This window comes from Lissotriton vulgaris, unplaced genomic scaffold (assembly GCF_964263255.1).
Source record: "Lissotriton vulgaris unplaced genomic scaffold, aLisVul1.2 SCAFFOLD_950, whole genome shotgun sequence".
In the NCBI taxonomy this organism is placed as follows: Eukaryota; Metazoa; Chordata; class Amphibia; order Caudata; family Salamandridae; genus Lissotriton; species Lissotriton vulgaris.
Window position 1 is genome coordinate 1,281 of NW_028253017.1, and position 25,744 is coordinate 27,024.

Sequence of the window (25,744 nt, forward strand, 5' to 3'; positions counted from 1 at the left end):
TATTGATGCCTGTGCTGTAGTTGATATGCGCATAAGGGGTGATTTCACTCCAACTGCCTGTGCTTCAGGGTTGCTTGCACTACAGCGGTCAGTGTTGTACCTGTTCTATGTATGAGGGAAGCTTGCACTGCTGTTGTCCGTCACCTCTTCTTTATGGGGGAACTTGCATACTTGCACTATAGCAGCCTGCACTGTACTTTTTCTTCATGTGAGGGAAGCTACCCATGCTGTAACAGCATGTTTGTGAGAGATGCGTGCACTGTAAATGCCTGTGCTCTACCTGTGTGTGAAGTAAACAAGCAGGCCGCTGACTCTCTTGTTCAAGTGCTCTGTATCTGAGGAAATCTTGCACTGGTATTTCTGGTTGAATTCCTGTTTTCTTTGTAATTAGAGGATGTAGACCAATGACTGTGGTACATTGTAAATCCGTATTTGTAAAGGACGAACTACTCACCCTTACGGGTCTCAAGGCGCTGGGGGCTGTTGTGGAAATTAAGTGAGCTATTGCCCAGAGTCACATGGTGCTGAGTTGAGCTGCCGCCGGAGCCAGGGATCGAACCGTGAACCCTGTGCTCCGAAGTCAGCTGCCCTTGCCGCTGCACCACACCTCTCCACACATTGGGTGTGAGTGTATGTATTTCTGGCATAGAGGTTGCCATCTAACCATGACACTACTAAGAGGGAGAGAGGAAGGCTAATGTGTGTTCTTTGCCTTTGAGTCCATTGAGTCCATAGCACCTTCCACCCTTTTGCCTCTCATTGTGTATACATGTTTGTATTTATATGGCGTCTTCTACCCAGAGGTCTCGTAGAGCTGTTTTCATACCACTGTGGAACCCTTCCTGGCTTTCCTGTGAGATGTCCACTCCTGGGCACAACCAAGGTGAAGCCAGGCATCCAAGCGCTGCTGGGGCCGTTGTGGAGATTAAGCAAGCTATTGCCCAGAGTCATAGAGTGGGACCCATGATTAGACTAGGCACCGAGGCGAGAATGATCAGTCCGGGAGATTGAGTCCAAGAGCCGCTGAGGCGGGAATTGAACCCTGGTCCCCGGCCATACCTCTGCATCAGGGTCTGCCGCTCTAACCATTGAGCCACGCATTGTGGATGCTGCATCGCAGTTGTGAAAGAATGGCACATCCACAGGTTAAGCCACCACCACAAACAATGTGGTCTCTGCATTCTCAACATGGGCCACCAGAGAAACACTCCAGACCAGCATTCCAAGGGGAGGTGAAAAGCATTTAATATCTGACTGGAGAAGGCTGCAATCGCCTTTGATTTGGAATGAGCTCTACAATACCCTAAGGTAAACGTCCTGGGGTCTAGTGCGTTGTGTGCGTGTGGAGTTCCTCGTGCTGCTTTGGAAATAAATCCCTTAAATTGGAGAGTTCAAATGCCAGTCAGTGTAAGAGAAGGGGGTCTTTTGAACAGCATAATGGTAGTTTCCAAGTGTGAGACTCACTCACAATGAGTGAAACTTGAAGTATCAGGAGGTGCTGAATTGGTGTACTCAAGATTTCTTCATCCTTCCCTTTGTGTTGAAGGTGCCGAGCGCCCGCCCCTCACCATGAGTGTGACAGACTCATTTGGACCACCATCAAGGTCTTCTGGCTCCCAGTCTCCATGCCCCAGGAGGTGTAAGAGCTGTCGCCGACAGGCTTGATGCTGGATGGCCAGGTCTGCTTGCGATGGCGTGGAGTAAAGATCCTCATTTGGGTCAGGGTAGCGATCCCGGGACTCTCGCTAGGATACAAAAAAAGGCCGAAAATGTGATTAGAACTGAAGCTTTTAAATACAATTTGAGCAGTTAATGAATGTCTGACAAAATATTTGCTACTCAACGTGTGGACCAATTTCCACAGAAGATCCCTGGTGTTAGGATGACAATAAGAACTGAGTGGGTGGCAGATACATTATCTTCAGCTGATGCAGATGCAGAGCCTCAGATTGGCAGTATAGAGACTCCAAGAAGCAAGGTGTTTGTTCTGGCCTCAATTTCGTGCTACATTATAAAATAAATGTTAGTCCCAATGATTCTATGTGTGAATCAAAGTATAGCTTGAAGTTTATTTATTTAAATTTGAGTTTGACCATTTTAATAAGACTCATAAATATATCTCCCATCTGCCGGGGTACAGAAGTGGAATGCTGGGTTGTAAGATTTTGGAGCGTGTCCATGTTTGATACAAATAATGTGTGGAACAGTATTGGCTGAACAATACCACAAAGTGGTCTATGAGTGGGCTTTGGTGGATTGGCACCTGTTCTGAAAAAAGACTTTGAGACAAACCAGCAGCAGGCCATCAATATCATGTTACGTAAAAGATGATGGATCCCGTGGCAGTTTGGTTGGAGACTGCAGAGACGTCTGGATTGATTGTATTTCAGTATTTTCTGTGTGTGTTAGTAGGGACCATCATGCAGAAGTATTATTGTGGCTGGCTACGAGCTGCAGACAACATGCTGCTTCTTTTACCAAAATTGTCAAACACTGGATTAACTTCTTCCTCAAAAAGTCACTCATCCTGAGCCCACAAAGGATAATTTACTCCAATTTGGAAGAAATGTAACCTTTCAAACACAGGGTCCTCCAATTCTCGCCCTATCATGAACCTCCCCATCTGGTGAAGTTGTTGGAATATTCAGTGACCAAAAAGCTGCCTGGCTTCCTTGGTGATCGCCACACGTGCAGGTTCAGAGCTTGTCATGGGGCAGGGAATATACTGCCGGGCTCCTGGGAAGGAACCCTTGCTCTGTAGATGAGGACGCAGGGGCACTATTGGCACATGAAAATGGGTCTCAGTCTGTGATGTTGCAAGTTTCAGAAAGGAGTCCAAAAACGTTCCTTTTCTTGTGTTTTTTTAATATATTTAAAGAGTTCCCAGTTTGTGAAAACTGTGCAGCCAATAACGGTTTTCACTGTGTTTTAAAATAGTTGCTCAACTGTTCTATCTCAGTTACAATATCACTTATTTTAAAATATTTTTCAAGAATTAACTTTTCTTTCTGGTCGTTCGTAAGGTATAGAGAGAGATTTTGTATAGCCATTAAATATATATTTTATAATTTGTTTTATTATTTCCTTGTATTTAATTGTTTTACAACTGATTGAAAATCATGAAGGGATATGCAGCTAATAACAGAAGGAAAAGGGAGAAGTAAAAAGAAATATTGAATGTCTAAACAGCAACTCATTTCATGTCGCTACCAACAAGAGCACACATGTTTTCATTTTAAATACACGATCTGTCTGCAAATAGCTTTCTGCACCTCTAAAAATATCCACTTCCATGCATTTAAATGGAAGACTGACAAGATCTTCTATGTTTATCAAATTTGTACTATTTAAAATGTAAGGAGGTATTAATGACAGAGAGGAAAGATAGACTAAGGGAATAGATATGGGAAGGACATGCTGGACTTAGGTAGGAATCTCTCTCACTAACTAATTTTAACCCTTTAGAAATTCATAAAGCCATAAAATATTACAATGCATACTTAACTTCAAATTTCTTTAAACAGCTGATTTCCCATAATGTGCCTTTTTGACAATTATATAGAAAGTTAGCATTCTAGAGGTTCATTAGAACTTTGTCATGAAGCTGGAGTAGAACACTGGGAAATCAACAGACAGACTACTGCTGCTGCTGCTGCTGTCAGTACATGTTTTACACTGTATTTCAGACATTTTGTTTCTCACATAGATGAGGAATATATTTGTGAATTTATAGAAAAGGTGTCTGTCCTCCTTTTACCCTAACCAAGAAAGATTGTTCATGGAAGGCCAGGAGAGCATCAGTATTTTATCCTTAGAATTCACCACAACGCCACCAATAAATTATGTCTATTGTGACTAAAATCTATTACCACCCTTTCAACATGACACTTTTTGTGATCCTCAAAAGCAGCCAGACACTACAATGCATTTCAAAAGGAAAAAGATTGAACTTTACCACCAAAGAAAAATGCAGCTGTGATGCTTGTAACTTTCCACCTAAATAGTCCCACAGGCACACACTAAATAAGAAAATGTAGAGCATTATATCCAATATTTTAAGGGTCTCATTCACTATCGCTCTATAATGCAAGGGTAAGAGCACTTACAGGTATCTATGGACTGGCGTGAAGCAGGGCCTTCGGATACGCATTACACCCTCTGACCCAGCGTGGTCTGGTCAACGACTACCAGAGGTCACCCTCGCATATGGATAATAGTTAAGTAACAACCTACCAGCCAGTATCAGTTTCTATTGCTATAGAATTTCCTGCTGGGTTCTGGCATCTTGTGGAAAGAAGCAATTTACTCACCAGTTTTCTAGCCATGGTCAATAAAGTGCTCTGCATTCCTAGGGCCCAAACCTAGAGAAGAAAAAAGTTTCATATCTTTATTAATGCCCCTCCACTGCTCTTCCCCTTTATGCCTTACAACATAAGAGCACCTGCAACCAGAAGCCAGGCGTCCACTTCTAGAATGTTAGGTTGTGCTTCCCCAGGGTACCTCACATATATATTGGTAACATGTTGCTGGCATACAAATTGCATGACTTGCAATATCTTTATCATGTATGGAAGGGGGCACATTATCCCATATAATACATGGTCACATCATCACCTTCCCCAAAAACTTTAAAAATGGTTGGTAGTATACCTCTTTCATATGAAAGTGAAGGCATGTTTGCAGATATGAAAAATAAAATACAATCTCCATCAATCATTCCTTAATCACATCTAGGCTAGATTATGCAAATGTCCTGTTACTTGGGGCCCCTCAAAAGCTTGTAAGTAGACTAAAGGGTAATAATCAAGAATGCGGAGGCTCACCAGGTGCTGAACATTCCACAGCGCAACACAATCCGAAAGAGGTTAAAAACACTCTACAGGCTTTCGATCAGCCAAAGAAGAAAATTCAAAGCTCTTGTAGTCATCTTTAGGGCACTGAAAACGACAGGCCCAAGTTACGTTCAAAACATTGATTAAAAAGTACCAACCTTGCAGAAACTTACATTTTACCCACCCAAGCTTTCTGCGTATCCCAAGAATATATAAATCTAGAGCTGGAGGCAGGGCCCTCTCCTTTCTGGCTCCCAAACTTTGGAACTCTCTTCCTGACCATATTCGGAATATGTCTTTGGAATCTATGTTCAAAGCAATTTTTAATTTCTAATCTTTTAAAGAAATAGGATATTTTTCCCTTGCCTCTTTTGTTAGAAAAGAACTGATGGTCGCCTACTTTTAGTCCTGCAATTAGCGCCGGGAAGTTCCGGTTAGAGCAGTTGCTGCACTTTACAAATCCTTCTTATTCATTCAATCTCTAGTGCAAATTTAAATAATCAAAAAAACTGTTAGATGTCTGTTGCAAAACGATGCTAGAATCAGTTTAATACAAGTCAGTAAAAAAATGTTGCAGTAGTTTGGAATGTGAAGAAACATACAGAAACTTTCTAACTTTTCTACAATTATCTAAGGAGTGTAAAAAATTAACACGTTGCCTTCAACATCTCCTTTCTACTTGTCACTAAGCCGGGGGCAGCTCCACCATTAAGGCGGAGGAGCGTTGCTCCACTAAAAAAGTACCCTTAGAGATACAAAAATAAAATGGTAATAAAGTTACTTTATTACCATTTTATTTTTTAAAACCTCTTCCTGAGATGAGCACCAGGACGGGGGTGGGGCTTTCTGATTTGTGCTGCTGCCAGTCAGGCAGCAGCAGAAAGCAGTGATGGGTAGGGCACTTTAAGTTTAAAGTGCGCATGTCTTTTTGGCTGGCCGTCTTGCAACGGCCAGCCAGGCATGCGCATTTTTAACCTCTCTAAGCCAGTTGTCTTAGACAGCTGGGAGAGACAGCATAGGGCTCCAGTGTTCCCGGGAGCACCAAAGGATGCCACCTACTCCAATTTTGGTGCTTCTTTCATGCTGCATGAGAGCAGCGCCATGATTGGTTACTGCAGTTTCCTGGGTCCCAGACCCAGCCTGCCGAAGACCTGAGCAAGGAGGAGGATGTAGCGCCAGAAAGGTAAGTGGAGTTATTTTTTGTTTGCTTGTTTTTTTGCTTTTATTTTTGTTCCTCCCGCCCCACCACCCTCCTTACATTCCAGTTGCTACTGCACTAAGCAAGACAAATGGAGCAGGAGAAAGAAAAGCTATGTTTAATTTTTCTTTAAGCAGCTGCTTTAATTATGATCTGTGACCTGACCTGAATTGTGATGTCAGATCTCAACTGTAACAAATGATCAGAGTTGAGTTCTGGTGTCATTTCTTTATAATAGGCGACTGGGTGCATCACAAGTCGCCTATTATAAAGGAATTAGAGACTGGTTTTTATACAGGGATTGCAGATTCACATGTAGGTGTATAAATAATATATATATATATAAATGTGTATATATATATATATATATATATATATATATATATATCCTACTGGGCATCGCCAGTAGGTAGTTATAGTTGTTACCTAGTTTCCATAGGAAATCCGCAACATTCTATTGGGAATAACTTTGGCGCCGGTTGATGAATCCTCGCAAATTTCTCAAAGAAGATGGAAAGTTTTGGGGGGATTCGTCAAGTGGGGGCTGAGAAAAAAGGGGGGTCCCAAAACGTGTTTTCCCCATGTTATTTTCCATAGGACGATTAGACAAGGCTACAGCCCGAACGGCTGAACGGAATTACAAGAAATTTGGCAAAATGGTAGAGTCTGATTCGCAGATCACACTTTTGCTTAAATAGTGTAAATCTCTCCAGTAGTTCCTGAAAAAATCAAAAGAAAAAAAATATATATCTATAAGCGCGTACCGTAGGCGTACCATACGCGTATCGTACGCGTATGGTACGCGTACCTTCTCTTGCATGAGCTGCATGCAGATTGGCTGTCAACTGTCTGTCAACACCCCAAACCAGAAACTGCTGGCAGCCATCTTGTACCTCGGTAGACTGAGGCACAAGAAAGCAGAAAAATCACGGGGTGCGCGTACCGTACGCGCACGGTACGCGTACGGTACGCGTACGTTACGCGTACCTTCCCGAGAAAGCTGCATGCTCATTGGCTGTCAACACTTAAAACCAGGAAGTGTTGGCAGTCATCTTGTGCTCGGTAGACGTAGACGTGAGTCCCTTGCTCGCTTGGCCACTGGATTCAAGATAGCCTGGCTGATGAGGATTATGAATCCGAAACCGGTCCCAGGATGCTTGTTTCCGGTCCAGGGAAGACATGGCTTGGCAGTTCGAGCTGGACTGTTCCCATGAGGCACAGGGTCAGACTGATTTGCATATGGCCATGTCTGAACTGGGGTGGCTGAGTGAGATAAAGAATGGTGATGGATTAAACCCAGATCAGTTGACTGGGGGTGAGTGTTTGATTTGCTCAAGCGCTCCGTCCAGCATCCCCTTTTGTATCGCTTTGTTCGCCCCAAGTTGGCAGGGTATGCTCAGACGTGAGTCCCTTGCTCACTTGGCCACTGGATTCAAGATAGCCTGGCTGATGAGGATTATGAATCCGAAACCTGTCCCAGGATGCTTGTTTCCAGTCCAGGGAAGAAATGGCTTGGCAGTTCGGGCTGGACTGTTCCCATGAGGCACAGGGCCAGACTGATTTGCATATGGCCATGTCTGAACTGGGGTGGCTGAGTGAGCTAAAGAATGGTGATGGATTAAACCCAGATCAGTTGACTGGGGGTGAGTGTTTGATTTGCTCAAGCGCTCCGTCCATCATCCCCTTTTGTATCGCTTTGTTCGCCCCAAGTTGGCAGGGTATGCTCAGACGTGAGTCCCTTGCTCACTTGGCCACTGGATTCAAGATAGCCTGGGTGATGAGGATTATGAATCCGAAACCGGTCCTAGGATGCTTGTTTCCGGTCCAGGGAAGACATGGCTTGGCAGTTCGGCCTGGACTGTTCCCATGAGGCACAGGGTCAGACTGATTTGCATATGGCCATGTCTGAACTGGGGTGGCTGAGTGAGCTAAAGAATGGTGATGGATTAAACCCAGATCTGTTGACTGGGGGTGAGTGAGTGATTTGCTCAAGCGCTCCGTCCATCATCCCCTTTTGTATCGCTTTGTGCACGTTACTAACCATGATTGATGAATTTCAGAGTTTTAGGTGTTTGAAGCTGAACCATAACTCACTTTTTAACAGTTTTTTTCTCATTAATTTCACAATTTTTTAATATGTTCTTAATTACCACCAACACTATGCACAGCCTTTGCTCCACCGTTGGCTAGGTGCAGAAGGGGTTGTCTGAAAGTCCTAGCCTATGACATCGCCCTGTACCCCACCCACCTTGCACTTGTTCCCCCACAAATGCCCCGCTTGCTGCACATGGCATTCAGTAGTCAGGCAGTGAGCTCAACCCAATGCAGCAAGCCGACATCCATTATGCACATCCTTCGGGGTGTTACCAGCAGGACTCACCCCACCTTGCCCCCCTCCCTGCCCTGTACAGCCATCCCAAGTGTGCATGGCTTTTGGCCAGGCACTGCGCCCAACCAGCTACGGCCAGCCAACATCCCATATGCATGGCGTTCGGCTATGTACTGCACATGTAGCCCTTAGGGCAGGTAGCCTCGACAGCAGCCAGGCCCTGCGTCCAACCTGCTGTGTGTGGAAAACCCCTATCCGGTGCCCACCCTGCTGCTGGTAATCAACCCTGCAGTACAGCTGTATGCTGCAGCTGTTTGCAGCAGGACAGCCAGCCCTTACTGTAGCCAGGGCTGCACCCCATCTGCTGCAGGTTGGTTGGTGAAAACTTGTGAGTTGAATAAAAGTGAGTTTCAGCACAAAATGTTACTTTTTTGCTCTCACAAAATGGCGGTTGCTGAATCGCTAATTTCAGTAATGTTGCGATTGTTGCACACCATAACCCATTTTGGGGGGGTTTGGTACATTTATCCATGCCTCTCTGAGCCCCCTAATACTTCCTTCGGGTGTGCATGGCTGGCTTTGGGGCAATGCGACAGGTGCAGCCGCACTGGGTGCTGACCTGTGGAGGGTGCGCTGACCTACGGGGAGGGGTGCTGTTTTTAGCAACAACTTTTGATTGGAGAGATGAGGGGGCACCTTTGCCCGTTGGTAGTAAGAGAATCCGACGAGGCAGCGATGGGGTGTCGGCACCAAAAATGATTTTCTTACTGGGCGCCGCCAGCGTTAAAGCCGGCCCTGCGGGTGGGGTGCCTCTTATGGTACCCCACCATGGCTGTTGTATACTTTTCCAATTAAAAAAACACGAAAGGGAGCCAGCCTCAACATGCTGATTTTAAAGTCAACTATTTCTATCCCATTGAATGAAAGTTTATAAAACATAACAAGTGAAGATGTACTGCGGCCATATTAATGTCAATACTTTGTTTTGCCGGCGGCCATCAATCAGAGCATTGTATTTTACAGTTCACTTCCAAAGGAAAACACCCGCACTCTTCCATAAATAGAAAACAATGCAGGTCGTCCTACATCAATTAGATATTTCACCATCAGATGAGCAGAAACGGCGGGCACACAATCTCATTTTACCCTGCCCGTGGCAATCTTGTAAAGAGATGGTAAGATGAGTCCGTGCCCGCCTCCTTTTCTGCTGATCTGATGGTGAAATATCTAATTGATGTATGACGACGAACTGTAAAATACAATGCTCTGATGGCCGCCGGAAAAACAAAGAATTGACATTGATATGGCAGCAGTCCTTCTTCACTTGTTATGTTTTATAAACCTCCAATGGGATTGAATTACTCGACTTGAAATCCGCATGCTGAGGCTGACTCCTTTTCGTCAGCAGCGTTGAGAAAGGCACATTTGCCCGAAAGCTTCCGCTGTTGATTAAAGGAATTTAAAAACCCCGTGAGTGCTCCCAACTGCTTCTTTGAAGCTTAATCTCAATAGCTCCTGTCCCTCGTTTGAAAGCATGCATGCAAATGAATAAACATGATACATTGCACCTCTTCCAACGGTCTATCACTCCCACGGGGCATCTCTGAGCTAGCATCACCTTTAGTCATGGCTGGTGGAAAAACACCGTCCTCCCTTTTACACTTGCTTTATCGATCCTCCCATGCTAGTGCATTCACTCATAATAGACCATGTTGTGTATCACAAGAGGCCACATCGGCTGACTACTGCTCACTCTTCAGCCTCTCCCCTCGGCCCCCAATCATTCTTAAGACAGACGCTTTAGTATTAGAAGGCATTAATGTACATTCTGGCCAAAAAGAAACACACAGAGCCATGCTCTACCACCTATTCGAGCCACCCTTGAAAACACTAGACGGTCTTACATCATATCGGTCTCTCTTTTCCATAAAATGCTCCTCTGGAAGGGTCCATGCACTTGGCAGGGGTGCACAAGAGGCTGTCTTCTGGCCAGCTCTTCCTTTTTCAGCCATTTTCTGTGTTGAACCGTCTCAACCCTGCATGTAATTTCGTTGGGGCGCAGTCGGATAAGTGGCAGCTGGGATCCGTTCTGCTCAACCTCTGGACTCAACCCCACTGTAACAAACAACCCTGTGTCCTGGGAAACCAGACTGTCCACAGAGAAGAGGATCTGCAGTGAAACCAGATCCACACCGACGTGTTTCCACGATGATTGAAGCTATCAAGTTGTGTACTCAGGTTGCACTGGTGAGGCAAATGTATCTTCAAGGGCGTGGTGCTGCGGAAGCACAGTGTGCAGAATTATTTAATGCAAAAGGAACAATTGATGGACAGAATGCAGAACAATGTCATACATTCACCCCAGTACAGAAATTTGGGCCTAAATGCATCGCTTTTTTTGCGCAACATGCCATTCCAGATTGGACCCAGCCATATGCAAATCAGTTCTTGTGTTCGCTTTCTTCGCCCTTAGTTGGCAGGGCATGCCCAGACGTGGGTCCCTTGCTCACTTTGCCACTGGATTCAAGCTAGCCTGGCTGATGAAGGGTGTTACCCAGAAACCGGTCCCAGGATGCTTCTTTCCAGTCCAGGGAAGACATGTCATAGCAGTTCGGGCTGGACTGCTCCCATGAGGCACAGGGTCAAGATTGGTTTGCAAATAGCTGTGTCTGAACTGGGGTGGCGAAGTGAGTTAAAGAATGATAGATTCAACCCAGATTTGTGACTGGCGGTGAGTGTCTGAAAATTTTCAGCGCTTCTTCCATCATTTTGTGTTCGAATTACTTAATGCACCAACACCGTTAATTCCAGCAATTGTACTGGCTCATCCTGACAGCCTTGCAGACCTGTCTTTCGGGGCAGTGCAATATGAAAACACTTTACCATCTTCATACCTGCTTTTAGCTTCTAGCTCCATCTGCATCGGGGTGGCCATCTGCACTTGGGTGAGTTACTGGCTGGATTCTCTGAGTACAAGAAAGTAATACAAATATCAGTTAACCATGTATTCTGCACACTCAGACCCGAGACACCCTACAGAGATCACCTGAAAACTGGTCAGTCCCCCAGCTGTGACCTTCTGGGCAGACTCTGATCCTGCCCTCTGGCCATCATTCCAACCCCACCCTCCAAGTGTCCGCAGTTCAGCCATGATTAAACTCCATGACTCAGACACAAATGACCAAGGTTACCCCTCTCCCAAACTTCCCTTCTGACCCTACATCACACTACTTGCGCCTTTACATCAGCCCAACCCTAATACTTCACTTTATCTCTGTTGAAATGTAAATGTCATGCATTCATTCTGCTAGTACATTGCTCTGTGTAAAGTTAACATTTGCTGCACCATTTTAAGTTGAACCGCTAGTTTGAGCCATGATCAAAACTAATTTCTGTCTCACTTTGTCTGCCTCAGAAAAAAGCAGCTGCGATATTTTATCTCCCTGTATTCCTCCAAGCTTGAGCTTTGCTGTGCTAATGAATAGACTGTTATTGTCATCGCATACCTTTCTTGCTAGATAGGCATGCTCCCAACCTTACAGCAGTGGGTGCAGTCCAAGTAACCTTGGCTCTGAGATAACATGTACCTGGTCCTGGGATTGCAACTCATCCTTCTGTATCCCCATTGTTCACTAGCTACCAACTGGAAATTTCCAGTCTGGGCTTGTCTAGTGATCTTGAAAATATACCGTATATGCTGTCCTGTTGGTAGAAGTCAGTCCTTCTGCAGCACTCTACGGAGGCTGGTCAGACAGGACTCCACTCGAGTGTACTTTCAATAAATATCTTTGGTTTGCATTCTCTACTGTCTGACCGACTCTTCATTTGTGTAGAAGGCTGGGAGGTGGTCGCGAGTGACCCGGGTGACGATAATCGGGTGACTTCCTTCATCTCCTGACTCTGAAACTGAACCTGCCTACAGAATTTGACCTACTTTGCACCCCTGAGGTTCAATCCACCACAGGCACAGACCACACATCTTGGCTTTCCTCCTTGGCCTGTGTGCTTCTCTTTACCATCAGACCAATTGTCTAAACAGCAGTCCTCAGTCTTATATTTCTGAGCCTCTGATCCAGCTTCCTGCTACCCATGATCCTGTGAATTTAACCCTAGACAACGCCTCTGATTCTAGTCTGACCCACACTAACTCTTCCAGAAGTCCCAGCATTTAATTTATCCCTTCAGCCCTGACACATCACTTCACGTACCCTTTGTCCCTTGCCCCCCACGGTTACTTCCACCGTCGATTTTCTTCTCATTTTGTCTCCCTCTGTTTCCAGAACCTGCAACAGCTATAAAGAGGTCGAAAGGCAACATAGTGGCGCTATACCAAACTCCAAGATAAAATAAATAAATACACGTAACACTTGCAACACTTCTTGAGTACTTATAGAAGGAATGTGCTTGAAAATGACCTAAATACCATATAAAGGGCCCTAAATGCGGGGAGATCGCAATGATAAATAATAGAAATATCTGCATTCAGGTGTAAACATTAAAATTGATTGTATCATAGATTGACATACATAGACTAGTCCAGATTCTGTAAATGGACTGAAAAAAATACCAATATACTGAAGATTGATTAGGCTGAAACTTGGTAACTGACCACAAATTCGGACCTGACTGAAAATCTTGTAGTTCTGTCCAAATCATGTAAACCACCCACCCGTGTCTTAACAAAAGGTGAATATGTGTAATTTAATACATGCCCAATCAGTACCCTCTGCCCCTCCCGTCTCCCCGGCACCACACTGACGTTCTTGGCTGAGAGACCTATACACCAATGCACACCATTCAGACAGCCCTGTATTTATTCCCTAGTGATATCACTGTGGAAGGGTGTTTCATACTCTTTAGAAAGTATACATCTGTAAATGTGAACGAGAATGGAAAAAGATGGACTAAAACTAATCCAGTGAAGGTTTCTGCCAGCTTGCATAAGTAGATGAATGAGTAACGATAAGTAAAGAATTGCTTCTCCTTGACAGCCTCTCCCTCTTCCCATCCCTTCGGACCCTCTCATCCCTTCCTTCCCTGTCTTCTACCTTCCCTTGCTGAGTCCAGTTGGGAGTTTTTAGTTTCACTTCCACCTCGCCTCCATTCTGCCCTGACAGTGCTACCTTCCCCTCCCGCCCTCTGCCCAGCATTGGTACCTTTTGGGTGACAGCAGCTGGTCTGTCTCCACGCTGTAGCTTCTCTTCTCCTCCACGCAATCCTGGAGTCTGCAGGTGACAAAGAGACATATTAATAGATAAGCATGTGATGTACTTTCCTTCTTCGCATGCGCTTCGAACCCCCTTATAGATGGATATCAGAGGAACCCCACAAATCCATATCTCTCTCAGACAGGCCTTCGAGCCTTCCCCACAGACACACTTCAAAACATCCACACACCTTCACTGACCACCTAGCTGCAGCAAGTACATTGGCTCCAAGGCGCAGGGGTTTTGATTTGAATTCATTTTTATAGCGCACACAATTACCCGAAAGCATCTAGGCGCTGTCGTTTTCTTGCCGGAGTGTACCAATGAAACACCCCTTTAATCCCCGCAGGGCTAGGAAGATAAAGGGCCTTATGTACAGATTACAGATGGTTTGAGGCCCCCCCTGGTTCAGTCATAGCTGCCAGGGTGCCTCATTACGGCTGCCTTTCACATCTAAACCAGGAGGCTGGGGCCCATTCTCCTTGCATTCAGGCCCATGTCAATCTCCTTGCCCCAGCACCCGGAAGTGAAAAAGATGTAATCTGCAATATTTGGAATGAACCATGACTAGAATCAGGAACTGCTCAAGCAGTGCTTCTAGAAGAGATGGCTACAAGATGCCTGTGGCGGATGCGTTTGGGTGGGAGCATGTTGCCCACCAATGCTGCTTTGTTAACTGTATTGAACTGGGTCAGATCCCATACGCCACGATTTCCAGGTTAACTTACACGGCCTCTTCTTATCAGGACACTCGTTTTCTCCACAAGGCATAATTAAAAATGCAGCTTGTCACTGACTTTTTGATTGGCTTCTAGTTAGAAGAAATGATAAATTGCGTGTTCAGGGCAAAGCCAAGGTCGAGTCTCTAGAATTCTGCGGTGTGTCTTATACTTTAACTTTATTCAATCTGTAACCTAAGTTTCACCTTGCAGTAGCTGTAAAGCGTGCATATTAGACCCAGCATAAGTGCCCATTTGTGTTCAAGCTGTACAGGTGCCCAAGCTGAACACGTGCCATGTATTTAACTGGATCTATGTAAATATGTTTTTCTGGGGTCACTGGGTATTTTAGGTGGAAAACGTGTTTTGGGCTTCTGCTCCCTTCACCTTCTCACTTGCATGCTCTTACCCTCTGCTCGTTTGACATTCTCCTCTCCAACTTGCTCCTTTCTAATCATAATAATAATAATAATAACAATAAAGACATTTATAGAGCGCATGGTTACGCCATCCCGGCGTGTCCCCGCGCTAAAAGAGAGAAGAAAAACTCGCCAGAGAGAGGACAGTGCGAGGCAGAGGACATTAAAGTAGACTATGAGGAGAACAGATGAGTTTTCAGTTGACGTCGGAAAATAGTTTCCGAAGGCTCCAGGCAGAGACTGATGGGAAGTTTGTTCCATCCTATGGCAGCCGCCACTCTAAAGGACCGACCTCCCATTTTTTCTCTCCTATAGCGGTGGGTCACAAGCGTGCCCATGCCGCCCGATCTAAGCGATCTGCGTGGTTCATACCAGGTAACCAGACTTGTCAGATAGCCGGGAGCTTTATGCCAAAGGATCCGATGACATATTAGGAGGGCTTTGTACATTATTCTTTTTTTCACTGGGAGCCAGTGGAGGGCCTCGAGGGCGGTTCTGGAGTTGGCTCTTCTTGGGAGTCTAAGCACTAGGCGGGCTGCAGCATTTTGCAGTATCTGGAGTCGTCCTATGCTTTTACTAGAAGCTCCCAGGAAGAGGACATTCCCATAGTCGAGGCGTGACGTAATCAGTGCCTGGGTCATAGTGCGCCGAGCCTCAAAAGGAAGGAGGTCCAGGGTTTTTATTAAGAGTCCTTAGGACTCCAAAGCACTTGCCTACTAAACGGTTGATGTGTGTCTCGTAAGAGAGAGTGGGATTCATCCATATCCCTAAGTTCTTAACTTCAGGACATGGTGTAGGCATAGCGCCTAAACAACTTGGCCACCAGTCACATGTCCAGAGCCGTTGATCACCACCAACCACCAAGACTTCTGTCTTGGAGCCGTTCAATTTTAGGTAGTGATTATCCATCCAAGTGGCCAATGCTTGCATACAGGCTCGGAAGTTATTGGCTCCAGCAGCAGGAATTTGGGTGAGGGTGAGTAAGAGCTGCGTATCGTCGGCGTAGGAGACAATTGATAGTCATTCTTTAAAATACCCATATAGTAAGCTTCAGTCAGAGAAGTCTTTCGTTCAACTCATGCTATCAATGGTTTTAGAGACAGCTGTGTCGACAAGTCAGAACTAAACACGGACCCCCTGGTCATTATTTTATTGTCGCCGTCCTATTTTCTCCAAAGTTAGTGGTCGGATTTTAAAAGTCTGATCCTATCTCTCATCAAATAACATTTGTCGCCCTCTAGTTGCATTTGCCATGAATGTATGCTACAGAAGAGGTGTGCACGCACACCTCCCGTCCCCTCACCACAGTCCACTACTGCCACCTGTCCCCGTGTCCTACCTCCTTGGCCTGTGCTTTGGGCTTCATTTCTACCCCATACCTTTCCTGAGTGCCCCTGACTGTTACCCCATCAGTTCGCCTCTTACTTATTTACCTGTTTCTTTTTGTTTTCCTACTGCCCACCTTTTCCACACACACAGACACCCACAGTGTCCGCAGCATAACTCCGAGCACTCATACACACATCCATAGTTATCAGATACCACAAAACATGCTTAAAGTGACATGTTTTATCAACACCCCAGACAAGAATGTTTACTTTTGTCACATTACGAAGCAGAAATGCTTACTTTGGTCGCTGAGGAAACCTTTGCACATTCTTACAGAAGGAATATTGGGCCCTTTGTTCTTTAACTCTCTTTAGTAATAGAATTCCAGTTCTGTACAGGTCTCCTGTTCCATTAAAACCTGAGTTACCTCCAACATTAATCCATGAAGTTGTGTAATAAAATTATTACATTCTTTATCATTTGTAAACTACCACCAATCCTTTCGAGTCAGTGAACTTTAACTGTACACTTTTATGTAGGAGCCTTGTGTATGTTTCAGACAGAGACAGGTTTTTCTTCCTACTGTTGTTTCAGATAGGGTAGAGTTGTCAAAAAGCACAGCGCCCGTCGCGTGGAGTGCGCTCTGTGTGATCTGGGCCCAGTCGGTGGGCAGAGGAGGAGGGAGGGAGATGGGCGTGTGAAAGCACGACAGTGGAATGTGGCTTCGGATGTTGTAGGTACACACACTCTTTGCCACCTAAGCTGACGACTGCAAAAAGAACAGAAGATGGATGGAATGCTGAGCCAAACAAACATTACCCCAGTCAGTCACAGATCTGGGTAAAATCTATCGTTTTTTTGCATGCCACGCCATTCCACTTTAGACAGCCACATGCAAATCAGTTTTGACCCTGTGCATCATGGGAACAGTCCATCCCGAACTGTCCGGCCAGGTCCTCCCTGGACCAGAAACAAGCATCCTAGGACCTCTTTCGGGGCATCACCCCTCATTAGCCAGACTAGCTTGAATCTGGTGGTGCAGCGAGCATGTGGCCCACGTCTGGGCATATCCTCACTTAGGGTGACAATTGAAAAAAAAACAGATGATGGATGGAATGCTGGACAATGCAAGCATTCAAGATTCAAGCTAGCCTGGCTGATGAGGGGTGAAACCCCAAAACCGGTCCCAGGGTTCACGTTTCTGGTCCAGGGAGGAACTGGCCTGGCAATTTGGGCTGGACTGTTCCCAACAGGGGCAAGACAGATTTGCATATGGGTGGGTCTAAACTGGGGTGGCACGGTGAGCAAAGGAACACCAAATTTAACCCAGATCTCTTGACTGGGGTGAATGTTTTAATGTATTCTGCATTCTGTCCATGATCTCGGCAGCAGGGCCTTGAAGGCAGGGACAGGTTCCTTGGAGAACAGGCACTTTCAAAACTGTAACAGGGCTTAGGCCGCACTGAGAGTTCAAATTTCAGCCCATGGGAGGCAGAGACACAGTACGTTCGGAGACTCTCCTTAACACCCAGCCTGTGTTCTCAGACCTTCCATCGCCTAGTGGCTCTGGCCTTCTTGGAGCTCGCTTCTTCTAGCATCCCCCTGCCCTTTGGACCATACAGTGCCACGGGGGAGTCTCTTGGAGCGACCGCCAGCCTTCTCACGGACCCCTTCCTCAAGCTGCTATGTCCCTCAGTCCTCTTAGTTCCCATCCGGAAGAACCCAGAGAGTCCGCCTCCCCCCGTTCAGATCGGAGGCCACCAAAGTCATCTGCGGCGTACCACAAGGATCATCACTCAGCCCCACCCTCTTCAACATCTACATGAGCCCCCTCGCGGCCATCCCACGCCAACACAACCTCAATATCATCTCCTATGCCGACGACACTCATCTGATCCTCTCCCTCAGCAACGACCCAGCCACCGCCAGAACCAACCTACACGAAGGGATGTAAGAAGTAGCCGAGTGGATGAAGAACAGCCGCTTGAAACTCAACTCAGACAAGACGGAAGTCCTCATCCTGGGACCATCTTCCTCCACCTGGGACGACTCCTGGTGGCCCCCTGCCCTGGGCAGTGCACCCAAACCAACGGACACAACCTGGGCTTCATCCTGGACTCCTCCCTCTCGATGGCCAGACAAGTCAACGCCGTCTCGTCCTCATGCTTCAACATCCTACGCATGCTCCGGAAGATCTTCTGATGGATCCCCACCGAAACCAGGAAGACGGTCACACAGGCACTCGTCACCAGTCGACTGGACTACGGAAACACCCTATACACCGGAACGACAGCCAAACTACAGAAGAGACTTCAACGCATCCAGAACGCCTCCGCACAACTCATCCTGGACATCCCCTGCCACAGCCACATCTCCGGACACCTGAGAGACCAGCACTGGCTCCCCGTCAACAAGAGAATCAAGTTCCGTCTCCTCACCCACGCACACAAGGCCCTCCATGACCTGGGCCCCAGGTACCTCAACAACCGCCTGACCTTCTACAATCCCACCCGCCAGCTTCGTTCGGCCAACCACGCCCTCGCCGCCGTTCCACGCATCCGAAGAGCCACCATGGGAGGAAGATCCTTCTCCTACCTGGCAGCCAAGACATGGAACTCCCTCCCCATCCACCTCCGTCAGACCCAAGACCACCTCTTCTTCAGGAAGCAACTCAAGACCTGGTTGTTCGAGCAGTAGCAGACTCCCCTCCCCCAAGCGCCTTGAGACCCTCCGGGTGAGTAGCGCGCTATATACATTTTTTGATTGATTGATCCTCAAGCAGTCCTGGTCTTCTCGAAACCCTTTTTGTCTGTACAGCTCCTGTCCTTGGTGTTAAAGGTCCCACACTCTAGCAGCTCCAGTCCTATCAGAACTCTCTACCCCATGGCAGCCCGGGCCTTCCCCGGAACCCAAGGCATTCTTAGCTCCTGTCCCAGAGCTTCTGGTCCCTCAGACCTCCCATCCACTTGCAGCCTCGGCACCTTCAACTCTCGTCCTCTAGCAGTCCCAGCCCTCTTGGAGCCCCCATCCCCTAGCAGCCTCAGTCCTTACAGAGCTGCAGTCCCGAGCTCCTAGGCAATCTTCAGCTCTGCTTCAATTTATTTTCACCCCAGAAATATGCTGTTTAAATATTTACTTTTATATTGAAAAGCCTGGATGAAAGGGGGAGAAAGTGATGGTAGTAAAAGGGAGGGGGCGGCATTTTTCAATGCTTGCCTAGGGTGGCAAAATACCTAGAAACGGCCCTGGATTAAGGCAAGCATGCTACTCGATGAAAAGCACTGTGATGCCTTGTCAGGGGTAGTAAGCACTATATAAACACAGTTTACAATTGGCTGTACTCAGACATAGGAGGCCGGAGGATGGAAGGTAAGGAGAGGGTAATTCAGAAAAAAAACAGGAGAAGACACAATCAGAAGTTTTAGGCTAGGTCAGCATTTTTAAGCAGGATTTTAGGATGCTAGAGTGCATGATATCTCGAAATTCTTTCTCTAAGGACGCCAAACGGTAAAAATAAACATTATTTGCATGTGAGAGAGTGCTATATAACCTACTTTTGAAAGGCGCTAGAAACAGGCAAACGGTCTGCCTGCTGAGGGGTTAATGAGGACCACCGCGTCATCAGGGTCAACTCAGGTCAGAAGCCTACAGTAATGCTGGTGGTATGTGTAGAGCAGTATCAAGAGTTCAAGGCGGCAATCCACCGACCCAGTAACCCATCATGAAAGCGACTTTAGAGAATATACTGAGTAAATAATGCAAACATCTAATGCAAAGATCAAAAAGAGATTCTGTAAACGCTGGAGCTGATTGTTGCACTCAAAGATTGCCTCGCTGGATTAGTTACCAGAGGAAGGTGGGATCCTTTCGATTGCCCGAGGCCTGGTGCAGGACTGTGGGGGGAGGTAGTTGTCAATGTCTTCACAGACAGAGGAAGTGTACTGCCTACATTACCCGAGCATCGTGTGTGAAATGGTTGAGCTTTTACATAGTAAAACAGTATAGAACACACTATCGACCTTGGAAGAATGAAAGGCAAAGTAAGAGTAGTCAGGACCCGGACAGGAGGTGACATAGACATCTCAGCAGCAGGCACTTAACCCACTGGTAGATTTGATCATACCGAAAAAAAGAAAAGCGCAGCTCTCATTAACCCAGCTGAGGAGCGCCCTGCTGGTTAAGTACATTTTTTTTAAAGCATCAAGGGAAATCGTGTACTGCTTGCATGCGCGGAGGGGGGCGGGGGAGCGTCTTCCTTTGAAGTTTGATGCCGAGGCTCAGACAAATGGTGTCCCCCAACACCAGCCTCACCATGACGAAACATTTGACAAAAACACACAATAGCACCCACCACCAGAGGAAGGCCTTGTGTATTGTGTATTGTGTTATAATTGTATTGATATAGCGCTTACTAACCCTGAGGAGGCGTTCAGGAGCTTTACTGCTGCCTGGAGCTCAAGGTTAGTGGTTAATTCAAGGGTTATTGCTGGTTATTAGGGTTAATCTTGTGCTATCATTGATAACATTTCAAATCAGAGTGTCTTTGAGTGGTATAAATCAGCAGGGGCTGGGTGTGATTATTAGCGGGCCTGGTGAGATTATTTGCGGGGTGGGTATGTGCGCTAATGCCGCTGGCAGGTGCTATTTGTAGCTGTGCTCCAGGATAGTAGGTTCTGCTTCCTGCAGGGCGTGACTTTCAAAGAAGGACAGACTGCCATCTTTGAGGTGTGGTGTGGGCAGCTTCCTAGTTGTACAAAAATAGAGATTAATGCAAGCATGCCACTCGACGAAAAGCGCTTTGACGCCTTGTCAGGGGTAGTAAGCACTATATAAACACAGTTTAAAATTGGCTGTACTCAGACAGAGGAGGGCGGTGGATGGAAGGTAAGGAGAGGGTCATTCAGAGAAAAACAGGAGAAGAAACAATCAGAAATTTTAGGCTAGGTCAGAATTTATAAGCATGATTTTAGGGTGCTAGAGTGCATGATATCTCGAAATTCTTTCTCTAAGGATGCCAAACGGTAAAAATTAACATTATTTGCTTGTGAGAGAGTGCTATATTACCTACTTTTGAAAGGTGCTAGAAACAGGCAAACGGTCTGCCAGCTGGGGGGTTAATGAGGACCACCACAACATCAGGGTAAACTCAGGTCAGAAGCCGACAGTAATGCTGGTGGCATGTGTAGGGCAGTATCAAGGGTTCGAGGCGGCACTCCACCGATGCAGAAACCCATTATGAAAGCCTCTTTAGAGAATATACTGAGTAAATAATGCAAACATCTAATGCAAAGATCAAAAAGAGATTTTCGGAAATTCCATTTGTGGAGTGCTGCAGTCGGGGCTGGAGCTGAATTTTAATCAGGGGGAGACTGCACTTATGGACTGAAGTGTGTCTGCTGTTATACCGACGGCATAAATCACGGCGAACCCGAATCTGCACCCGCAGGCACCAACTCCCGGCTGTCAGGGCGGTCGGGAGGCAGCGGGAAAGGTAGGAGGTGCGAAGGAGAGGGAGCTGGACACGGACAGGAACCGAGGAACCGAGGAAGCAAGAAAGAGAGGGGAAGACGAGGGAGGAAAGGAGAGGAGAAAGAAAATAAGATGAGAAGAAAGGAGGAGGGGCAACAAGAGAAGAGAGGGATCAAAGGAGGAGGGGGTTATGAGGGAGGAGAACAGAAGTGGATTGATAGAATAAAGACTAAGGAAATAAAGTGCAAAAGCGAGAGAAAACGAAGGAAGCAGTAGAGGCAGGCATGCAGGGTGGAAGGAATAGAGGGGAAAGGAACGAGAAAAAAGGAGGAGGGGCGACGAGAGAGAAGAGAGATAGAAGGAGGAGGGGGCTATGAGGGAGGAGAACAGAAGTGGATAGACAGAATAAAGACTAAGGAAATAAAGTGCGAAAGCGAGAGAAAACGAAGGAAGTAGTAGAGGCAGGCATGCAGGGTGGAAAGAATAGAGGGGAAAGGAACGAGAAAAAACACGAGAAAAACAAGCTCTGGCATTGCGCGGAGGGGGTGCGGGGGAGCGGCTTCCTTTGAAGTCTGATTGGGGGGGGAAGGCTTCCATGAAGTCTGATGCCGAGGCATGGTGTGGGATGTGGCTGGTGATGTGCACGCGCCTGGCTCACATGAACTGTATCGAATCCGCAGTTTGGGGAGACTTTTCAGAAGCCTCACTATATGGAACGTGCACCCCCATCATTACTATTAATGTTACAAAACATTTTGACTCTGCATTAACCAAAACTTGTTTTATTTTTAGGTACCTGTTGAGTTATAGTTATGAGGTGTTTTCATACAAAGAGGGGCGTAATGCTCCAGTCTTGTACCTCAATTTATAATCCAATGTAACCTAATAAAGCAAAACAACACAACAATTCCCAGAATCATTTCAGTTAGTAACTGAAGCCCTGTAATGGGAGCATGGTGTCCATGATGACTTGGGGGACTCCAGAAACCCTTTGTTTAATACAGTTTGGGTTTTAAAGTCACAGTTGTGTTGTAAATGATCTTTAAAATAAACTAAAAACGATTTCTATTTTTTTTTTATTGTGAGTTCCCTACAAGTGTCACACGAATTGCCAGGACCATAATAAACCCTGAAAGAGAACGAAGCAATATGCTGCTTATTGTGCAGCGAGCAAGGGGTTTGGGGTGGGGGTTGTTGCATTAGCTCGGTTGTACTTTAAATATGCATTGCTGGCTGCTGAATTCTTATGATAACCTGCTGATGTCTACAAATTACTCTTTGGAAAACACTAGAGCAGGTTTCTCCTACCCGTTTTTTTCTCCTATCAAATGCAATCTCTTAATTAAATATTTTTTTACATGCAAATAATTGCTTTAGGAGTTTCAGAATCTGCAATAAACAATTTTTGTCTGGCAGGTTCAAAATTAAGGCACCGTGCTTAAGGGGTTGGTAACATATGTGGAGCACACACTTACCTGACCAGTTGGCAGGTTCCCATCTACCCATGCAGTGGAGATTCTCACCTCCCTACCGTCCAACCACAGCAATAAAAAGAGGGAGCACATGTACCAGTAACACTATCTGGCCCTGAGTAAGTAACGACAACTCTAGGAAGACACAGTGTTTTGCTACAGCTTAGAGGAGTCCTAAATTGCCAATAGTTGCTGCTCAGGAGGTTAAGCATGGGGTGTAGCTGCTACATCAACACAAACCACTTATTGAGGGTCCGAGGGCATATTTAACGACCACATGGACACAGCCCCCCACACAGAATCCTACGCAAACAACAAATGTCCATGGGTCTGGAATAGAGAAAATTGTACTGAGATATGACATGATCCTACCGAAAAGAGTGTAGTAATATATCGATTGAGAGTACTACCGCCAGATACCCGTTAGTATTATAGAATACCCATCAGCAATGTTCCCTCTAATTTTTTTCCTCTGTGTGCGGCAGTGGAGGGTCTCTGTGCGCTGCAACCATGGCTATGTGCGCCAGGAACCGAACCTCGCGTGTCTGCGGCGCCAAATGCCACTCGTTTTTGGTGCCCTCCTGCTCTCTGCCCCACTCGCTTTTGGTGCCCTTCTGTCCTCTGCCCCACTAGCTTTTGGTGCCCTCCGGCCCTCTGACCCACTCGCTTTTGGTGCCCTCCTGTCCTCTGCCCCACTCACTTTTGGTGCCCTTCTGCCCTCTGCCCCACTCGCTTTTGGTGCCCTCCGGCCCTCTGCCCCACTCGCTTTTGGAGCCCTCCGGCCCTCTGACCCACTCGCTTTTGGTGCCCTCCTGTCCTCTGCCCCACTCACTTTTGGTGCCCTTCTGCCCTCTGCCCCACTCGCTTTTGGTGCCCTCCGGCCCTCTGACCCACTCGCTTTTGGTGCCCTCCTGTCCTCTGCCCCACTCACTTTTGGTGCCCTTCTGCCCTCTGCCCCACTCGCTTTTGGTGCCCTCCTGCCCTCTCCCCCACTCGTTTTTGGTGCCCTCCTGCCCTCTGTCCCACTCGCTTTTGGTGCCCTCCTGTCCTCTGCCCCACTCACTTTTGGTGCCCTTCTGCCCTCTGCCCCACTCGCTTTTGGTGCCCTCCGGCCCTCTGCCCCACTCGCTTTTGGTGCCCTCCTGCCCTCTGCCCCACTCGCTTTTGGTGCCCTCCTGTCCTCTGCCCCACTCACTTTTGGTGCCCTTCTGCCCTCTGTCCCACTCGCTTTTGGTGCCCTCCTGCCCTCTGACCCACTCGCTTTTGGTGCCCTCCTGTCCTCTGCCCCACTCACTTTTTGTGCCCTACTGCCCTCTGCCCCACTCGCTTTTGGTGCCCTCCTGCCCTCTCCCCCACTCGTTTTTGGTGCCCTCCTGCCCTCTGTCCCACTCGCTTTTGGTGCCCTCCTGCCCTCTGCCCCACTCGCTTTTGGTGCCCTTCTGCCCTCTGTCCCACTCACTTTTGGTGCCCTCCTGCCCTCTGCCCCACTCGCTTTTGGTGCCCTTCTGCCCTCTGCCCCACTCGCTTTGGTGCCCTTCTGTCCACAGACATTATCCAGATATTTTATATTGACTTCAATTCACACCTTATTTTTAGGAAAAATGCCCCAAAACTGGTACAATTAGCGTATTTGAAAGACAGAAATTTCTAAAAACATTTCCTCAGCCCTGCTTGAACACTTTACAAGTACCTACTGCTCACCGTGAATTTCTATAAGCTAATAAAGATGTCCCCAGCAATAAGATACCAGATGGATACACTACCTCTTTTTCTAAAGCTTTTAAGGAGAAATTGGTGCTACCTCTTTCTCGTACTAATTCATTCTTGGTGACAGAAGAGATAAGGAAGCCATGATGGATGCAAAAACTGCCCTGATCTTCAAGCCTAAAATGATCCTGAGCAATGTAGAACTTATAGGCCGATAGCTTTTTTGAATATCAATGTAAAAATGTATACCAAGGTCCTGGTCCGGCAAATTGAGAACGTGTGGCCTAGCATTATTCAACTCACACAATCTGAATTCATAATATAAAGGCGAGCAATATCCTTTTGGTGATGGATCTTTGTCTGGTAGCCACAAGTTCTAATACACAAATGCCCCTTCTGTCGCCAGACGCAGAGAAGGCATTCAATAGACTGAATGGGTGTGTGTGTGGGGATGTGTGTGGGTGTGTGTGTGTGTGTGTGTTCGTATATATGTGTTATGTCATCGTCTTTGGGCTTAAATGCCGTACCATAAAACAAAATACCAACAAAAATATATTTTAATAAAAGAGAGAGAGAGAAGAATGCTATGTTTTATCCCAGCCCCATTTTACCTAGCCCCTGGGAAGTCTAAACAAAAGAGGAAAAGTTGATATAGAAGCTTGGATAATTATCTTAAGGTGATTGAGGGAAGGGAGGTTCCAGCAGATCTTATATTTGCCACACTTTTATTACTGGTTTTGTGTTGAACGTCAGAAAATATTTGATCACCTGCATGAGCAAGTACCAGGTCACACGTAACAGAAGTCAGATATTTAGGAACAGACAGAACGTGCCAGAGTCTTCCCCGCAATTTCCTAACAAAAGCGTAGGCAGTTTCCAAACACAGCGTGTGTTTGGAAACTGTCTACTCTTTTGTTAGGAAAGCGCGGGGAAGACTCTGGCCTTTTGTTTAAGTATTACTGTTAATCGGAGCCCGTGAAGGGGCTCTGATTAACAGCATTACTTAAACAAAAGGCCAGAGTCTACCCCGCCCTCCCTCATAGCCTCAAGCGCCACAAGCCCT

General features: G+C 46.6%; 1 protein-coding gene across 4 annotated transcripts in view; it reads right to left on the bottom strand.

Moving 5' to 3' along the window:
• Positions 1-1,220: 1,220 nt before the first annotated feature.
• The window catches only part of LOC147661188 (uncharacterized), a 101,604-nt gene continuing 77,080 nt past the window's right edge, over positions 1,221-25,744 (bottom strand). Inside the window, exons 2-6 of one of the 4 annotated variants that reach the window (XR_015306011.1) lie at positions 13,516-13,584; positions 12,568-12,651; positions 11,254-11,325; positions 4,311-4,361; positions 1,221-1,745 (exon numbers count right to left, since the gene is read on the bottom strand). Coding sequence is in view for 1 of the 4 variants with exons in the window: in XM_086951253.1 (XP_086807379.1) it covers positions 1,524-1,745; positions 4,311-4,361; positions 10,264-10,371 (381 nt within the window). In the remaining 3 variants the exon portion in view is untranslated. Of the gene's footprint in view, positions 1,746-4,310; positions 4,362-10,263; positions 10,447-11,253; positions 11,326-12,567; positions 12,652-13,515; positions 13,585-25,744 lie in introns of those variants that run through there. The other 3 variants (XR_015306013.1, XR_015306012.1, XM_086951253.1) reach the window with 3 other exon arrangements.